The sequence below is a fragment of the Gorilla gorilla genome, chromosome 17, assembly GCF_029281585.2.
Source record: "Gorilla gorilla gorilla isolate KB3781 chromosome 17, NHGRI_mGorGor1-v2.1_pri, whole genome shotgun sequence".
NCBI classification, from domain to species: domain Eukaryota; kingdom Metazoa; phylum Chordata; class Mammalia; order Primates; family Hominidae; genus Gorilla; species Gorilla gorilla.
In genome coordinates this window covers 49977175-49993233 of record NC_073241.2, presented here as the reverse complement: position 1 = coordinate 49993233, position 16059 = coordinate 49977175, and the positions used below count along the sequence as shown (strand labels likewise).

The 16059-nt window shown below is 42.8% G+C and overlaps 1 protein-coding gene across 2 annotated transcripts in view; it reads right to left on the bottom strand.

The window, feature by feature from the left end:
• COLEC12 (collectin subfamily member 12) overlaps positions 1 to 16059 on the bottom strand; it is a 181581-nt gene that overhangs the window by 20720 nt on the left and 144802 nt on the right. For both annotated transcript variants that reach the window (XM_055368612.2, XM_019013961.4), the window contains 2 exons: positions 8167 to 8265; positions 6385 to 7431 (listed from right to left, as the gene is read on the bottom strand). In XM_055368612.2, coding sequence (XP_055224587.1) covers positions 6385 to 7431; positions 8167 to 8265 — 1146 coding nt within the window. The remainder of the gene's footprint in view (positions 1 to 6384; positions 7432 to 8166; positions 8266 to 16059) is intronic.

Genomic DNA, 16059 nt, shown 5'->3' with positions numbered 1-16059 from the left:
GGGCAGCTGTCAAGGTGAAAATAAAATGAAATAATGAAATAAAATAGAAGCTACCCTTAGTGCCTGAAAGCAAAAAAAAAAAAAAAAAAGAACAGAGTGTTTATGAGCTTGTGCAGCAACAACTTGAATTCGGAGTTGAGAAAACAGCAACACCGCATGTGGAAACACATGTGATGTCCTACATGGAAGGACATTTGAGGTTTGCTTTCAAACTGACTGAAATTTTAACTCAATGTCAAGGCCAAGTATGAATGGCTCACTGGCTCGGGTTTCTGAAATGCCAGGATACCCATGCGGCTGGTAAAGCTGTCACAAGCTCTAGAGATGCCTGAATATGAACAATACCAGAGCTCCAAGCAGCCCGGGGTTTGTGCTGTCAGTGACACCTCTACCCCACGGTCCCCAGGCCCCACGGTTCTGGGAGCCTTGAAAACCTGAATTTTCCAAATAAGCAGTTCAAAGAGGATGGGAGACTTTAAATCACTGTGCTGTTTGTGCTTTGGCAAACCAAAGTGCAGGCCTGAGAAGTGCCCAGCCCAGTTTCCTACCCAAGAGAAGTTTCAAATGTGTTTTCCAACAAAACTCCTGGTGCTTAACAAAAGGAAGAGAAACCACTTTAATTCTTACTGCCATCCAAAATCTTAGAGACTCAATGTTAAGACCCACTGGTGGTAAGATTGGAAGATAGACAAGGTAGAGGAAAAACAGTGATACAATCTGATATGTTTTTCTTCTCATTTAAAAATCTAGTTTGAATGCACTTAAATTAATCAAATATTTATTAAATGCCTGCCATAGGAAAAAGTCATTGTGCTTCACTGAGGTGAAAAGGAATGTACAGATTAAAAAGAAATATAGTTGGGCTTTTGGAAAGCCTCGGAAGCACCTTGTCCACAGAGGAGGGTGTATTTAACCACTGTTTCTTGCCAATTGTCCATGGTCTGCTTCTGAGCCTGTTAATGGATGCTCTCCAGGATCTCCAGTCATGCCGTCTTGTTTGGGGAAGTGCAGCATGAGGGAGTGGTTGGCAATGGGAGGAACTGAGGCCCCTGCCTGACACACATTGCACTGTCCCCTGTCCCGTCAGCCTTCCTGTGCACCTTTCAAGTGTCAGCTCAAATGTCAATCCCTACTGAAACTTTAACCAACTGCTCTGCTGTCAATAAACTCTCTGTCATTTCCACCTCTCCATACATGTCATCTATTCATGGTGGAAACATGAATTTGCAACTAGACAGACCTGAGTTTGGCACTGTCTGCCATTTACTAGTTGTTTGGCCTTGGATAAGTTACTCAGGCTCTCTGCGTCTCAGTTCCCTCCCCCGCAAATGGGGAATGTCAATAACTCCTCCCTTAAAGAGTTGTAACAATGAAAGCTGATAATTTATCCAAGTGCTTAGCAGCGTGATTGGCATAGCATAGACACCCCAGAAATGTGGACTGAGAAAATGAGTGAAAGCTAGCTAGATGTCAGCATCCTGGGGTCTAATTCATCTCTAAGGCTGGGCACTAGAAATCCAGCAGTAAGTACTTTTAGACTCAAATCATCCTTAACCCCACCTGTGTGATTTTATTCTTTGTGCATATGAAGCTGTTTTGTTTTCCACTGTAATGTACTGGCTACAGGTGCAGCAGAAGGGAAAGCTTTGAAGGAAGTGACCTTATTTACATTTGGGTGTTATGCTGACCCCACTCTAGACACTGCATTAAGTACTTTCTTTATATTACATCTTCGGATCCTCATAACTCTAAAAGGTACACACAGATGAGGAAACAGAGGCACTGAGAGGATGAGGAACTTGGTACATGAATCCAGCTCTGTCTGATTCCAGAGCTCTTGTTCTCACTCATTAAATCTGATGACTCTCAGAAGAGCAGAGAGGGAAAATATCTGATTGTACAGGAAGGATGCAACTGATGCTTTCCTTAGCTTGCAGAGGAACAGCCCAGGAGGTGGAGTGATCTTTGTACCTAGAAGCATGTGTGAGAAGTCTTCTGTGTACATAATTAGAATAAAAATCTTTATATTATTTGTATCAAAAAATAAGGTTTTCTTTTTTTTCTTGAGACGGAGTTTCACTCTTGTTACCCAGGCTAGAGTGCAATGGTGAGATCTCAGCTCAACAGAACCTCCAACTCCCAGGTTCAAGCGATTCCCCTGCCTCAGCCTCCCAAGTAGCTGGGATTACGGGCATGTGCCACCACGCCCGGTTAATTTTATATTTTTAGTAGAGATGGGGTTTCTCCATGTTGGTCAGGCTGGTTGCAAACTCCCAAAAAATAAGGTTTTCTTAACAAGGCTTCTTGGTTGATGGATGTAGAGATACTGTGAACATCTTATCTCTACACTATCATCTGCCTTCAGCACAGTCAGTCAGCTTCAGCTCCCAATTCTTAATGCGGCAAATGTCTATGTGGCTGAACTGGACAGTGAGCACTGGGGTTCGTTAAGTGCGAGTCAATGAACATTTTCCGGAAAGCATCAGATTATTTTGAATCTTGCAGATGCAGATTATTTTGAATCTTGCAATGGCATTTTCCGGAAAGCATCAGATTATTTTGAATCTTGCAGATGCCAGCCCCACATAAGACAATGTTAATCCATCCTGCTTTATCCATCTGCCCTTCATCCTCTGGGATGAGATCTGCATGTACAGAAAGGGAAAGGTGCTAGAGAGAAAAGGTGTGGAAGAAAACACTTGCATTCAGAAATGGAGTTCCTTCTTCCCCTCAGTCTCTCGTTCCCTTAGAATACCTGCTGGGCATTGCTGGTCTGGAGGCAGTGGAATAGAATGAATAGAAAGGGAGCAGCTTGGTTGGCTTGGGAAGCTTCTCAGATCAACTCACAGAAAGTGCAGTGAACAACAAGACCAGGGATAAATGTGATAGTGTCTCTGAAACATCTTGGAGCCTGATTTCAGAATTGAGATTTTCTTTATCACATATGCTTTTCCATGAGTCAGAAACCTCATTCTATTATAATAGACATCATCCTGTTAACGTGTCTACATGGGCCTCTTTTTCTGCAACTCCCCAGTCTGTATCACCATCCACCTCATTGCTCATGCTAGAGACTTAGGAAACATCCTGTTCCTCTCTTTCACTCACTCCCCACAGCCATTCCATCAGCAGGTCCTGCCTGCCAGTCTCGTCCAGACACTCACACCAACCCCCTACCATGTGTTCAATTTCTGTCTACATCACCCCCAATCCCTACAACACACAGGTGCCTCTTGGCTGCCCCTTTGCTTCTGGGCACATTGGGTAGCGAATTCCAGGGTCCTGGGCACAAACATGGACAAGCAGGGGTTGGTGTGGGCTCTGAATACTCACAGCACCTTGAGGCCGAGGACTCCTCACCTCAGCAGAGGCTCAGTTGGGGGAGGCCGGCCGGGACCTCCTAAAGCTGGGGTCCCTGTTGTCAGGGCAAGGAAAGGGATGCCCGTGATTCTATCTCCAACTCTCCTCCTGAATGAGGGTACCCACTTCTCCCTTCTCCACTGCCAGCATTCTAGGCCAAGTCACCAACAGCTGGTCCATGCTCTCAGTGACCCGTCCTTGCTCTCTATTCTCCTCCCAGCCCCCAGAGTGACCTTGTAAAAATATAAAGCAGATCATCTCAACACCTTGCTTAAAACCTCCCCCTCATGCTTAGAATAAAATCCCAACTCCCTGACCTTCTAGGCTCCCTCTGGGGTGACCGGGTACAGTAGGGAGGGGCACACACTTTCGGTGACTATCCTTGGAGTTAATGGCATCAGGTTTGGCACCAGACAGCCTGGGCTCGGATTCCACTGAGCTACTTTTTACTTGTGTAAACCTCAGCAAGTTACTCAAACCTTCTAAGCCTTAATTTCCTCGTCTATAAACTGGCGATGACATTGTAAGTAGCTGCTTCATAGAGCTGTTGTCAGGATTCATTGGGATGTTTGTGAAAAGTGCTCAGTACATTCACTTTCAATACTAGCTGATAAAAGAATCCTAACAATAGAAACATTAACTTAAACACTCAGGGTCTCATCTTCAAATACTAGCTTTTCACGTCCTTACTTGGCTGATAAGCCATGCTGTCTATAAACTAAATAACTGAACACAAGCTAACAATTAAATTAATAAATATATAAATATTTAAATATATTTATATATTTAAATATAATATAATATATAAATATAAACTATAAAATTAATAACTAGAAAATATCCAGAATACCATGATAAGATTGTCTAAGAATTTTTTTTTAAATCATTTGAAGGGCTACCCCTTTTTCAGAGTAACACTCACACCTACAATATCCCTGACCTGCAACTGTCCAGCCCCTCCAGAGCTGGGGCATCCTGATTGAGTAGGGGAGCCATTATATTTTCAGCTAATACCCATTTTATGAGGAACATTCTGTAAAACCAAAATTGATCTTCCCTTAGTGAACACCCACTAGTCTTGTCTCACCCAGTGGCATTCCTCAGACAGAGCAACTTTAAATAAGTGCAGATGGCTGTCTCGTTCTCCACTGAACAGGCTCTCCTAGGGGTGAAAGCTCCCAGGTCCTCAACCCTTCCTCACAGTACATGGTTTCTAGCCCCTATCATTCTGATGTTGCTTTTCTGAGCATGCTGGTCTGGGAATGTCTCTTTTGAAAGGGGCTCCTCAAAGTAAACATTATCTTCCAGAGGTGGTCTTGGCATACTGAACAGAGTCAGATGTTACTTCCCTTTTTATTAACACAGTCAAGGAACACATTACCTTCCCTGGAAGACACATTTAACTGCTTCCAGTCAACTAAAATCCCCATGATTCATGCACACTTCCTTCCAGCCATGCCTTCCCATCAACATTTATCTGTTTTGTCTCATCCATTTATGAGCAGGATTTTACATGTATTCCTATCTACTTCATTTGATTGACATCTTGATACTATTCCGGTCTCTCTAGATCATTGTGGATTATGAGTCTATCAGCCACTGGCTGGCATATACAGTTTCAAGTCACACAAGCATTGCTTTAGCAGGTCATCCATGCTAGTCACTGACAAAGCTATTGAACAGAGTCCTGCCATCTGCTATCCAGATCTGCCTTCAGCCTCACAGGGGCTTATTAACTACCACTCTTTACCCTTGATTATTAGACCAGTGTGGGGGACATACCCCAAGGTGGCCCCTAGTGACTCATGCCCTTGTGTAATCCCTTCCCCTTGAATGTTTGCTTACAGCCCATCTTCTGATGCCCTGAAATTCTCTTTATGTTAAACTCCCTAAGGGTGAGGACCGTTGGTTTCATTTGTATACCCCAGACTGCTGAGCACAGCATCTTCCACACAGTACTTTCAACTTAAAACCTGTGAAAATAGTTTGTGACTGGAAAATACTGTTAATATATGATGCTACAATTCTTCAACTGTGGACTTAATCTGAGTCAAGGACTTTTAATTTATATGGATGATCTGGATAACAGTAAAATTCAGATTATATGTATGTATTCATTCATTTATTTGTTTATTTAGGAGATGGGCTACTGCTATGTTGCCCAGGCTGGTCTCAAACTCCTGGTCTCAAGTGATCCTCCCACCTCAGCCTCCCAAAGTGTTAAGATTACAGGCATGAGCCACCACACCTACCAAAACTCAGATTTTATAAGCAAGACACATCGTTTCCTTCCTCTGTGACCTTACAGTTACTGTGATGGCCAACCACTCATCTACTCATGACATGTAACTCCCTTAATGGTAGCTTTGTGACCCAAAAGACTTGATCTTGCTTTCAGAGGAGCCCAATTTATATTGCATTGAAATAGCTCAAGGACCAAGAAAATTCAAATTAACCAACCTTTCACTCAACAAATAATTATTGGAGCCCCTTTAAATACTGTCCACAGATTCTTAGTTACACTTCTTTTCAAGATGTGTAACTTAATTCCACTTGCATTGAGTGTGGGCTGGACTTAGTGACTTATTTCTAAGAAACAGAATACAGTGGATGTGATGGTGTGTGGCTTCTGAGGCTAGTATGTCATGGTATCTTCCTTCTTGTTCTCTCTCTTGAATTCCTTGTTCTGGCAGCAGCCAGCTGCCACATTGTGAGGACACTCAAGCAATTTCACACAGCAAGGAACTGAGGCCTCCTGCCAAGAGCTATGTGAACAGGCCACTTTAATAGCAGACCCTCCAGCCACAGTCAAGCCTTCAGATGACTGCAGCTCTGGCTGAGATCTTGACACAACCTCATGAAAAACAGTGAGTCAGGACCATCTAGCTAAGCTGCTCTTGAATTCCTGGTCCACAAAAACTATGAGATGATGAATATTTATTGTTTTAAATTGCCAAGTTTTAGAGTAACTTGTTATGCAGCAATAAACAACTAATACAGATACAAATTCAAATTTTGACTTACCTTGTAGTATTGTAAAATTCTTGATGAGCTGACCATGCTTGGAGTCTACTAGCTTCATTTCTTCCATAATCACTGATAAGTTGGCTACTTCAGTGTCTAACCTCGACCTCATCAAATCTTGTTGCATCCTGAGAGAAACAGAATCCAAACGGATGTTGGCCAGGGTATTATTCAAGGAGGTCAGATCATCTGTGTGTTTGGTAAGGGTATCTGTGCAAGTGGTCCTGACTTCATTTAGATTGCTGGTCAGCGTCCGCAGGTGGTGGGCTGTGTAACTGATATTGCTAATGATGTTCACAATATCCGTCTCAAAGAGCTGGAAGCGTTCCTCCAATTGGTTGAACTTGATGGCTGTTCTATTCTCTGCATCTTTGTGTAAGTCCTGCAGGTCTTTCAGGTTCTGCTCGTTGGCTTGAGAGATAGTGGTGATGTTCTCCATCTGACCTGTGAATGAGTTGAGCTGGCTGTTCATATCCTCCAGGGTGTCGTTGTTGGCTTTGGCCAACGCAGAGTTGTTGGCAGCCAGCGTCTGCAAGCTCTGCACTTTCTCCTTCAGCCAATCCGTGTCCTTCTTGGCTTGAAGAAAAACCTGCTGCAGATTTTGAAAGTCATTCTTGATTCGCTGGATAGCCTGGCTTGTGTCATCCACAGACCGCTGCAGATTCGTGATGAGGTTCCTCTGCTGCACCTGGGTCAGGTTCAGGTTGTTGAGGTTCATGATGACCACGTTATGAGAATACATTTGGTTCTGCAGATTGCCCTGGAGCACGCTGGTATCTTGCTGCAGATTTGTGACATAGCCATTATACGCCTGGAGGGTTTTGTTTACAGTGGTGATGAGGAAAGAGTTATTCTCCAAAGCTTCTTTCAATTGACTCTGCCTGTCCACCAGTGCATCCCCGCTCGCCTGTAACTTCTCCAGCGTATCCTTGTTCTTGCTGGTTTTTTCTGTAATCTCACGAAGTTGCTGACGGAGATCTAGAATGTCTGATCTGAAGGTGGAGAGTTCTGAGTTGGTGCTGATAGCTTTCTTCCCAGTTTGGTCACCTGGAATAAGAAATATCTGTGACTTATATTGGTGGTATGGAGAAATGTTCAGGCAAGGCCAAAGATCCCAAACACACTTAACTGGTATGCACTGTATTTTAGATGCAAAATTGGCAGTATAAGTGGACAGCTCTGCATTAGTAAAATGTGTACATTTTACTAATATCTATTAAAACTGGGTCCTGGGGAATCAGAAAAGATGCTCAGAACTAGGAATGACAAACTTGGCTGAACATTTTTCTCAAAGAGGGAGGGGGAATTTACCAGATTTTAGGGCAGTGGGCAGGATGTCAAGAAGAAAATAACCTTTTACATTTCCCCAGTTTTTTTTTTAATGAAAGCAAAAATCAAGGAATATAATATGCTAGGATCTTTCACTTTATAACTTAATTTCTACAATTCTATGTAGTTTAAAGTATTTCAAAAATGCTCAGTAAATTCCTATTTATATGACAGTTTTTAATAAAGGGTATTTGTGTTTTTTTTCAGTCAGGATTGATCTTCAGATATTATTTGGCACATAATAGTTTTTTTGGCAGGACATAATTCCAAAATTGACCCTTAACTTTAAAATTTAAGCATTTGAATTAAATCAAGAGGGGAGACTCAACATGCAACACAAAAACTGAATGTCCTTCCGGGTGAATGGGGAGTTTATAGCAACATCATTCTAAGAAGCTGTGGTCATTTATGTAGAGTCAGGGGATTTCATGGTTTAGTCTTGTCACAGATTACCTAATTTTTTCAGGTCACTTTCCACTGCTGTGAGCTTGTCATCATAGGTTTGGCGAGATGTCTCCATGCCACCTGTGACATTGTCCATTTTCTCTACAACTAAGATTTGGAAAATGATGCATTAGTATACATATCTGCTCATATTTTATTTTTCAGCTTCAAAACAAGAGATCATTTCATTATGGAACAAAGGAAACAGACTGAACAAAAAAGTGTAACTGAAATCAAATATAGGAAAGAAAAGCCATCTTTTTGGAAAAATAACTTACTTGTCACAAAACCCAGGGGTACAATTTACTTAGTTGAGAATTGTATGTTCTTAACTATTCTTATGATTCTGTAATGCCCTGGATGTTTCAGAAATCATTTGGAACTAATTTAAAAATTTTCATGCCTTTTTGAAATCCCTAATCTGCTATTTCCTATATTAATTTCCATAGATGAAGGCACAGCATACTGTGATAATTTACAAAATGTTGTCACTCATCAGCTTCCCTAACATTCTTGGCAGGTGGGACTCATTTACCTAGAAGAGGATTCCATTGGCAAGGAAAACCCAGCTCAAGTCTATACACAAAATCGGCATAGAAAGGTTGCAAAGTCAAGAGTGTCTGCCACTTTCTGTTATGAGTTCCACCACAAAGCCCTGAAAATCTGCTTTTTGTTAGTGACAACTGATTCTGTAGTTTGTCAATTCTCAAGTAGATGCCTGAGTGGTGTTTCCAAACAATGATTTGCCAAGAAGTATTTTTTGGTAGTATTTTCTTGATTGTATATGATAGGAAAAGTAATGCCACTGATAGGGTTTGGCTGTGTCCCCACCCAAATCTCATCTTGAATTATACTCCCCTAATTCCCCTGTGCTGTGGGAGGGACTTGGTGGGAGATAATTTGAATAATGGGGGTGGTTTCCCCTATACTGTTCTGGTGGTAGTGAATAAGTCTCACAAGATCTGATGGTTTTATCAGGGGTTTCCACTTTTGCATCTTTCTAATTTTCTCTTGCCGTCCCAAATGTTAATCCCCAAGACAATGGGGAAAATGTCTTCAGGGCATGTCAGAGCCTTCCTGGCAGCCCTTTCCATCACTGGCCTGGAGGCCCAGGAGAAAATGGTTTCGTGGGCCAGGCCCAGGGTCCCCATGCTGTGTGCAGCCTAGGGACTTGGTGCCCTGCTTCCCAGCCACTCCAGCCATGGCTGAAAGGGGCAAACGTGGAGCTGGGGCCGTGGCTTCAGAGGGTGCAAGTCTCAAGCCTTGGCAGCTTTCATGTGGTGTTGAGACTGTGAGTGCACAGAAGTCAATAATTGAGGTTTGGGAACCTCCGCCTGGATTTCAGAGGATGTATGGAAACTCTTGGATACCCAGGGAGAGGTTTGCTGCACGGGTGGGATGTGCATGAAGAACCTCTGCTAGGGCAGTGTGGAAGGGAAATGTGGGGTCGGAGCCCCCACACAGAGTCCCTACTGGGGCACTGCCTAGTGGAGCTGTGAGAAGAGGGCCACCGTCCTCCAGACCCCAGAAGGGTAGATCCACTGACAGTTTGCACCGTTCACCTGGAAAAGCCACAGATGCTCAACACCAGCCATGAAAGCAGCAGGGAGAGAGGCTGTACCCTGCAAAGCCACAGGGGTGGAGCTGCCCAAGACCATGGGAACCCACCTCTTGCGTCAGCATGACCGGGATGTGTGACCTGGAGTCAAAGGAGATAATTGTGGAGCTTTAAAATTTGACTGCCCTGCTGATTCTGAGCTTGCATGGGGCCTGTAACCCCTCTGTTTTGGCCAATTTCTCCCACTTGGAAAGGCTATATTTACCCAATACCTGTAACCCTCATTGTATCTAGGAGGTAACTAGCTTGCTTTTGATTTTACAGGCTCACAGGCGGAAGGGACTTGCCTTGTCTCAGATGGGACTTCGGACTGCGGACTTTAGGGTTAATGCTGAAATGAGTTAAAACTTTGTGGGACTGTTGGGAAGGCATGATTTGTTTTGAAATGTGAGGACATGAGATTTGGCAGGGGCCAGGGGTGGAATGATACAGTTTGGCTGTATTCTCGCCCAAATCTCATCTTGAATTGTATCTCCCAGAATTCACATGTGTTGTGGGAAGGACCCAGTGGGAGATAATTTGAATCATGGGGGCGGTTTCCCCCATACTGTTCTCGTAGTAGTGAATAAGTCTCACGAGATCTGATGGGTTTCCACTTTTTCATCTTTCTCACTTTCTCTTGCCGCTGCCATTAAGAATTGCCTTTTGCCTCCCACCATGATTCTGAGGCCTCCCCAGCCATGTGGAACTGTAATTCCAGTTAAACCTCTTGTTCTTCCCAGTCTCGGGTATGTCTTTATCAGCAGCATGGAAATGGACTAATATAGCCACACTAAATAAAAGCTTCAGTTCTTATTCATTTTCAGAAGGCAGTAATTCTCCACAGTTATGAATTCAAGTACACGTTTCTAAAATGTTAAATAAGAGGATGTTTCTCCAAAAGTGATTTATGTGAGATACACCTTCTAGCAGCTTGGGATCAAGTCTGACTGTCCTTCTTAGCATCAATAGCTTAAAAAAACAAGACTTCAGGCCGGGCGTGGTGGCTCACACCCGTAATTCCAGCACTTTGGGAGGCCGGGGTGGGTGGATTATTTGAGGTCAGGAGTTCAAGACCAGCCTGGCCAACATGGTGAAACCCCATCTCTACTAAAAATACAAAAATTAGCCGGTCGTGGTGGTACACGCCTGTAACCTCAGCTACTTAGGAGGCTGAGGCAGGACAATTGCTTGAACCTGGGGGGCGGAGGCAGGAGAATTGCTTGAACCTGGGAGGCGGAGGTTGCAGTGAGCCGAGATCACGCCACTGCACTCCAGCCTGGGCAACAGAGCGAGACTCTGTCTCAAAAAAAAAAAAAAAAAGACTTCAAAAAATGAGAACATGCTTTATATATCAATTATGAGCCAATGGATCCAATTTATTGTATTCATCACATGTTCTACCCACACATGACTGTGTGAGATTCTCCTGGCTCCACTCAGGAAGAAGTAGTAAGTTCCCATGTGTTTGTGTGACCCAAAGTGAACTGGCTCCTTGGATCCTGGAATTGTCCCTGGAGAGGCTCACTATGTTTTCCCTCAAGCTTCTACCGTCTGATCATAATGAAATGTGTGCACTGCAACAAACACTCTCTCACACAAGCCTTTCCATGTGTTCTCTCTACCTAGAATGTTCTTCCCTGTTTTTTTTTTTTTTTTACTGAGCTAAGTCCTATTTGCTCTTCAAGACTCTGCTTGTCACTTCCTGTGGGAACCCTTTGCCGAGGTGCACCTTGCAGAATTCCCCTGGCAAGTAGTCCTTTCTCTATTATGGGACTCACTGCACTGTGCTGTCATGACTTATCTACTATTATATCCTTTAGGGCAGGAAAATTTACATGCAATTCCATCCCTTCCTCTTAGCTCAGTGTGTGGCACTTAGTAGGTAGTCAATGAATATATATTTATTATGTCATTTATTTACTTAATTTTTTATTAGACGGAGTTTCACTCTTGTTGCCCAGGTTGGAGTACAACGGAATGATCTTAGCTCACTGCAACCTCTGCCTCCCAGGTTCAAGTGATTCTCCTGCCTCAGCCTCCCGAGTAGCTGGGATTACAGGAGCCTGCTACCACGCCCGGCTAATTTTTGTATTTTTTTTTATTATACTTTAAGTTTTAGGGTACATGTGCACAATGTGCAGGTTTGTTACATATGTATACATGTGCCATGTTCGTGTGCTGCACCCATTAACTCGTCAATTTTTGTATTTTTAGTAGAGATGGGGTTTCTCTATGTTGGCCAGGCTGGTCTCGAACTCCTGACCTCAGATGCTCTGCCCACCTTGGCCTCCCAAAGTGCTAGGATTACAGGCATGAGGGATTTATTTAAATAAGTAGCAATCTGCCTGCTGAGCTACAGGGCAAGCAAACACGTGTTTCCCAACCAACCCAGGGAAGCCTGAGCATTGGCAGTGAGTTTGACATTTCGCTGAGTAATTATTATTTTTAAAATTACTACATAGACAGAGAGATGCAGTTCTAATAATCTGTACCTTAGGGTTGCTTCATAGGTACACATACTCCTAAATCCCTGGAAACTCTCAAGAATAAAATGTTGCATATGTGTTTTTAGCAAAGCTAATTTTTAAGAAAATACAGAATGTTTACAGGTTTAGGTTCAGTTTTGATCCTCAAATCAAAACATATGCCTCAGTCTGTCCTCAAACCACATGCAGGATCTCAAGTCCTGCCCTTCTTTCCTGGAAGCCAAAGAAACCTTCAAATATGCTGACAGTCAGTCATTTTCTACCCTTTCTACTTTTTCTTCCATTTTAGTTTTGAAAAACAGAGAACTGTCATGGACAGATATTCAGGTCTGTGTAGAATAAATACAAAAGGGATAAATACATTCATTAAAAAAAAGAACAAAAAAAATCTGTCGACGTTTTCTTCTGTGCAGCAAGGAAACTATTTTCCCTGCCCACAAGTGCTAATGAACAGTTTACATGCACTGGGGGGTGTGTGTCTTTGTTTAACAATAGGATCTGGTATAAAGCTGGAAATGTTAGGATTGCAACGCTGGAACCTGCTACTGCATAAAAATACCAGACTGGTGGAGATCCAGAACTTACCCTTGCTGTAACAGCACACAGCACTTTCATTGGCTTTTATTCTGAATTTATTAGCACCAATTCTCAATCAGGAATACAGTCACAGAGCCATCCTATATTACCCTGGAAATTCCCAGTCTATAGACGTAGACCTCAGTTTGCAGACCATTCTCACATGAGAAAAATGAACAGGATACACAGAAGGGTGACCAGCAGTCTGGTTTCTCATAGGCTCTCCTGTATTGGGAATTGTTTCTTAAGGTAGAATTTTTCTACAGAATATTGATATTTCAGGTATTATACCTGAAGATCTGTCCCTCTTCAAGTATCCAAAGTATAATTCTCTAGGATACTCTGACAATAAAACCTTTTTTATAAAAGCACTTCGGTATCATCCCTTGGCCTGGGCCACTAACTTCTTCTTCCCTCGTCTTGACTCCACTTCTCCTTGAAGGTCCGCTCCACACCTCACTACCCCATTGTACTCAGCCACACCTACAAGTTGATTCCACTGCACACCAACTCGATCTTTATTTGAATGATAATAATAATAGCTTCTATTTATCGAGTGCCTGCTCTTTGCCGGATGCACTACACCATCACTGCAGTTAATTCTTCCAACTGCTGTTTTGTAGATGAAGAGGTTGAGGCTCACAGATGTTCAGTAACTTGCTAAAAATCACACAGCTTGTCAGTGACTATGTGGGATACCAGGCTGGAAGGTTTAACTCCAAAATCCATGCTCTTTCTATAACTCCGTATCACCTCTCTTTTGGTATTTCTTTTTCCTAAATCTGGTTTCCTCCAATAAAGAATCCCTTAAGGGGAAGAATTATTTCTGTTTATATTCTCTTTAAAGTTAACATCACCAGACATTTACCAAGCATCTGCCATGTAGGTGGCATAGTGCTAGACACTGAGGATTCAAGAGACATAGGCCATGGTCTCGGCCCTGAGGACAGAGCACAGAGCTCCTAGCTGGTGCTCACACGTTTTTGTACCAGACTGATCATGGCACTGTGGGATAAATACTTCCTCTCTCTGGGACCTGGGGCTTCCCAGTAACATTAGTTACACTCCCCTGGAATTTAATAAAGGCATTTCTACCTTGAACACCATTTTAGGTTTCCTTACAGAAATACAGAAAATCTGATTGTAGGGTGTTATCCTGGATCCTAAAGCGCTCTCCAGTGTGATTTGATGTGTATTTTGAAAGCCTAAATAGTAATCCAGTTGTAAATTGCTACACTGACCCAGCTTAGCAGCAAAGTAGACTACCAGCGACTAGGAATGTTGAATTAAAGGAGATCCTTATTGAGAAAGATTCAGATTTCTGTCTTTTTTCTTTTTCCTAATTACCTTTAGAAGGTTGCCTGTTGGAAAGGATAATGGAGTAGGATTTTCCTGTTCAGGAAATATTCTGGAAGAAACATGACACACTGAACTTAAGAGATGACTCCTGCTATGGAAGCTCTGTTGACTAATGATAAAAAGCCCGGGGCAGAGGATGTACCAAGCTCAACTGTCCAAGAACATGTTTTCTGCAAAGTGGCTGATATGCCTCACAGTCACAACCACTGCACAGACCCTGTCTGGGTGACTAAGCGATTCTCTGGCTTCTTCAGCAAATTCTCTTGAAGGAAGCTCATTGTATTCTAACTTGTGGCTATGTAAGTGACACAAAAGAAGATAAGAACAATTTTGAGCAAAACAGTATGAAGTTGCCTTTGCCAACTCTGATAAATAAAAGTTTTTACTCCTTTCCTTTCGATTTCTCCTTCAGAGGAATGCCTTATTGTGTTTCTTTCATTGAATATTCTTTTCTTTCTTTCTTTTTTAATGGAGAGAGTTTCTCTAGACTTCAAAGGGGGAATGTGTGAAGGGAGAACTGGGTTTTATCTTTCTGCCTCTTACAACATTGGGTCACTAGAATCTTACCAGCAAGAAAGAGGAGTCACTGTGTGAGTAAAGAGAAAGCACATCTGGAAAATATCAACATTTTAGTTCATTAATGGTGTGTTTGGAAAGCAAAAGTGCACGTTGTATTATCTTTTTTTTTGTCAGTGGAGGCCTGAAGGAGGGGGGCACTGAAGGAAAGAAAAGAGGGGCAAGACATCATCTCGTTTCCCCTTGTACTTGCTCCCCATTACCTCTTCTTCCTTCATCTTGGTGAGACTGCCCCCACAGAGCAGGCCAAGCCAATCTCCAAAACATTAGGTTTCCGGGTAGGGCTTTTAGGGGCAGCTATCCCCTAGATGCAGATTGGCTTAGAGGTCCCTAAGCATCTATTGTCTGCCTTCATGGAAGGCAGCCCTAATGCACAATCCATCCATCCATCCATCCTTCCATCCACCCATCCATCCATCCATCCATCCATCCATCCATCCATCCATCCATCCTCCCATTAATTCATCCAGTGAACTTTCCTGGGCAATGGTTAAATATCATGAGACTAGGTGCTGGTGGGAGATATAATAAATAAAAGGTAGTCTCTTGTCTTCATGGAAACTCGTAGTTTGGGTGGTGACACAGACAAGTCCACTGACTCTAATGACACAGTGTGACAGGGGCTAAGAGTAAATGCTGGGTGCTATGGGAACAAACAGGAAGGGGCCTAATTCAGCTTTCGGGAGCTGCCATGTGTCTACATGAGACATGAAGGGTGGGAGGGAGGCACTTTAGCTGGAGAGCAGAGAAAAGGTGCTGTGGGCAAATGGACCAGCACACGCACAACACGCCAGAGCCAGGAAGGGCGTTCCATGGATAAAAAGGGAGGAAATATCTGTACGTTAACAAACAAACAGAAAAAAAAGAAAGGGGAAAAAAAGCCTCTTCTTTGACTCTTTTTGTATAATTCTGAATGCAAAAATGTCCTAGACTTTATTTCCTAGCACAGGTAAAAATTACAACATGTTATATATTTGCCAAACCACTCTCACCTCTCTTTTAGCAGTAAATGTGATTACACAGTACTGAGGCTTAGAAGTACTTATTAAATGGCTGATTTCAAGCTTCTCTTTTATCTTGGCTCACTAGGAAAAGTCATGGAGAAGTGAGTAATGACCTAAATAATCTAAACAAAAGGAAGAGAGATAGTCCGGATTACCTGGGACATGGAAAACCCTCCTTTCTCTCACCAGGTTCCCACCCCACCTCTGCCCAGCGCTAATCATGATTTAATAGCCTTCCTTAATCACTTACTCTGTTTGCTACTTCATCTAAAAACTTAAGATGCTCTGGGTTAGATCATGG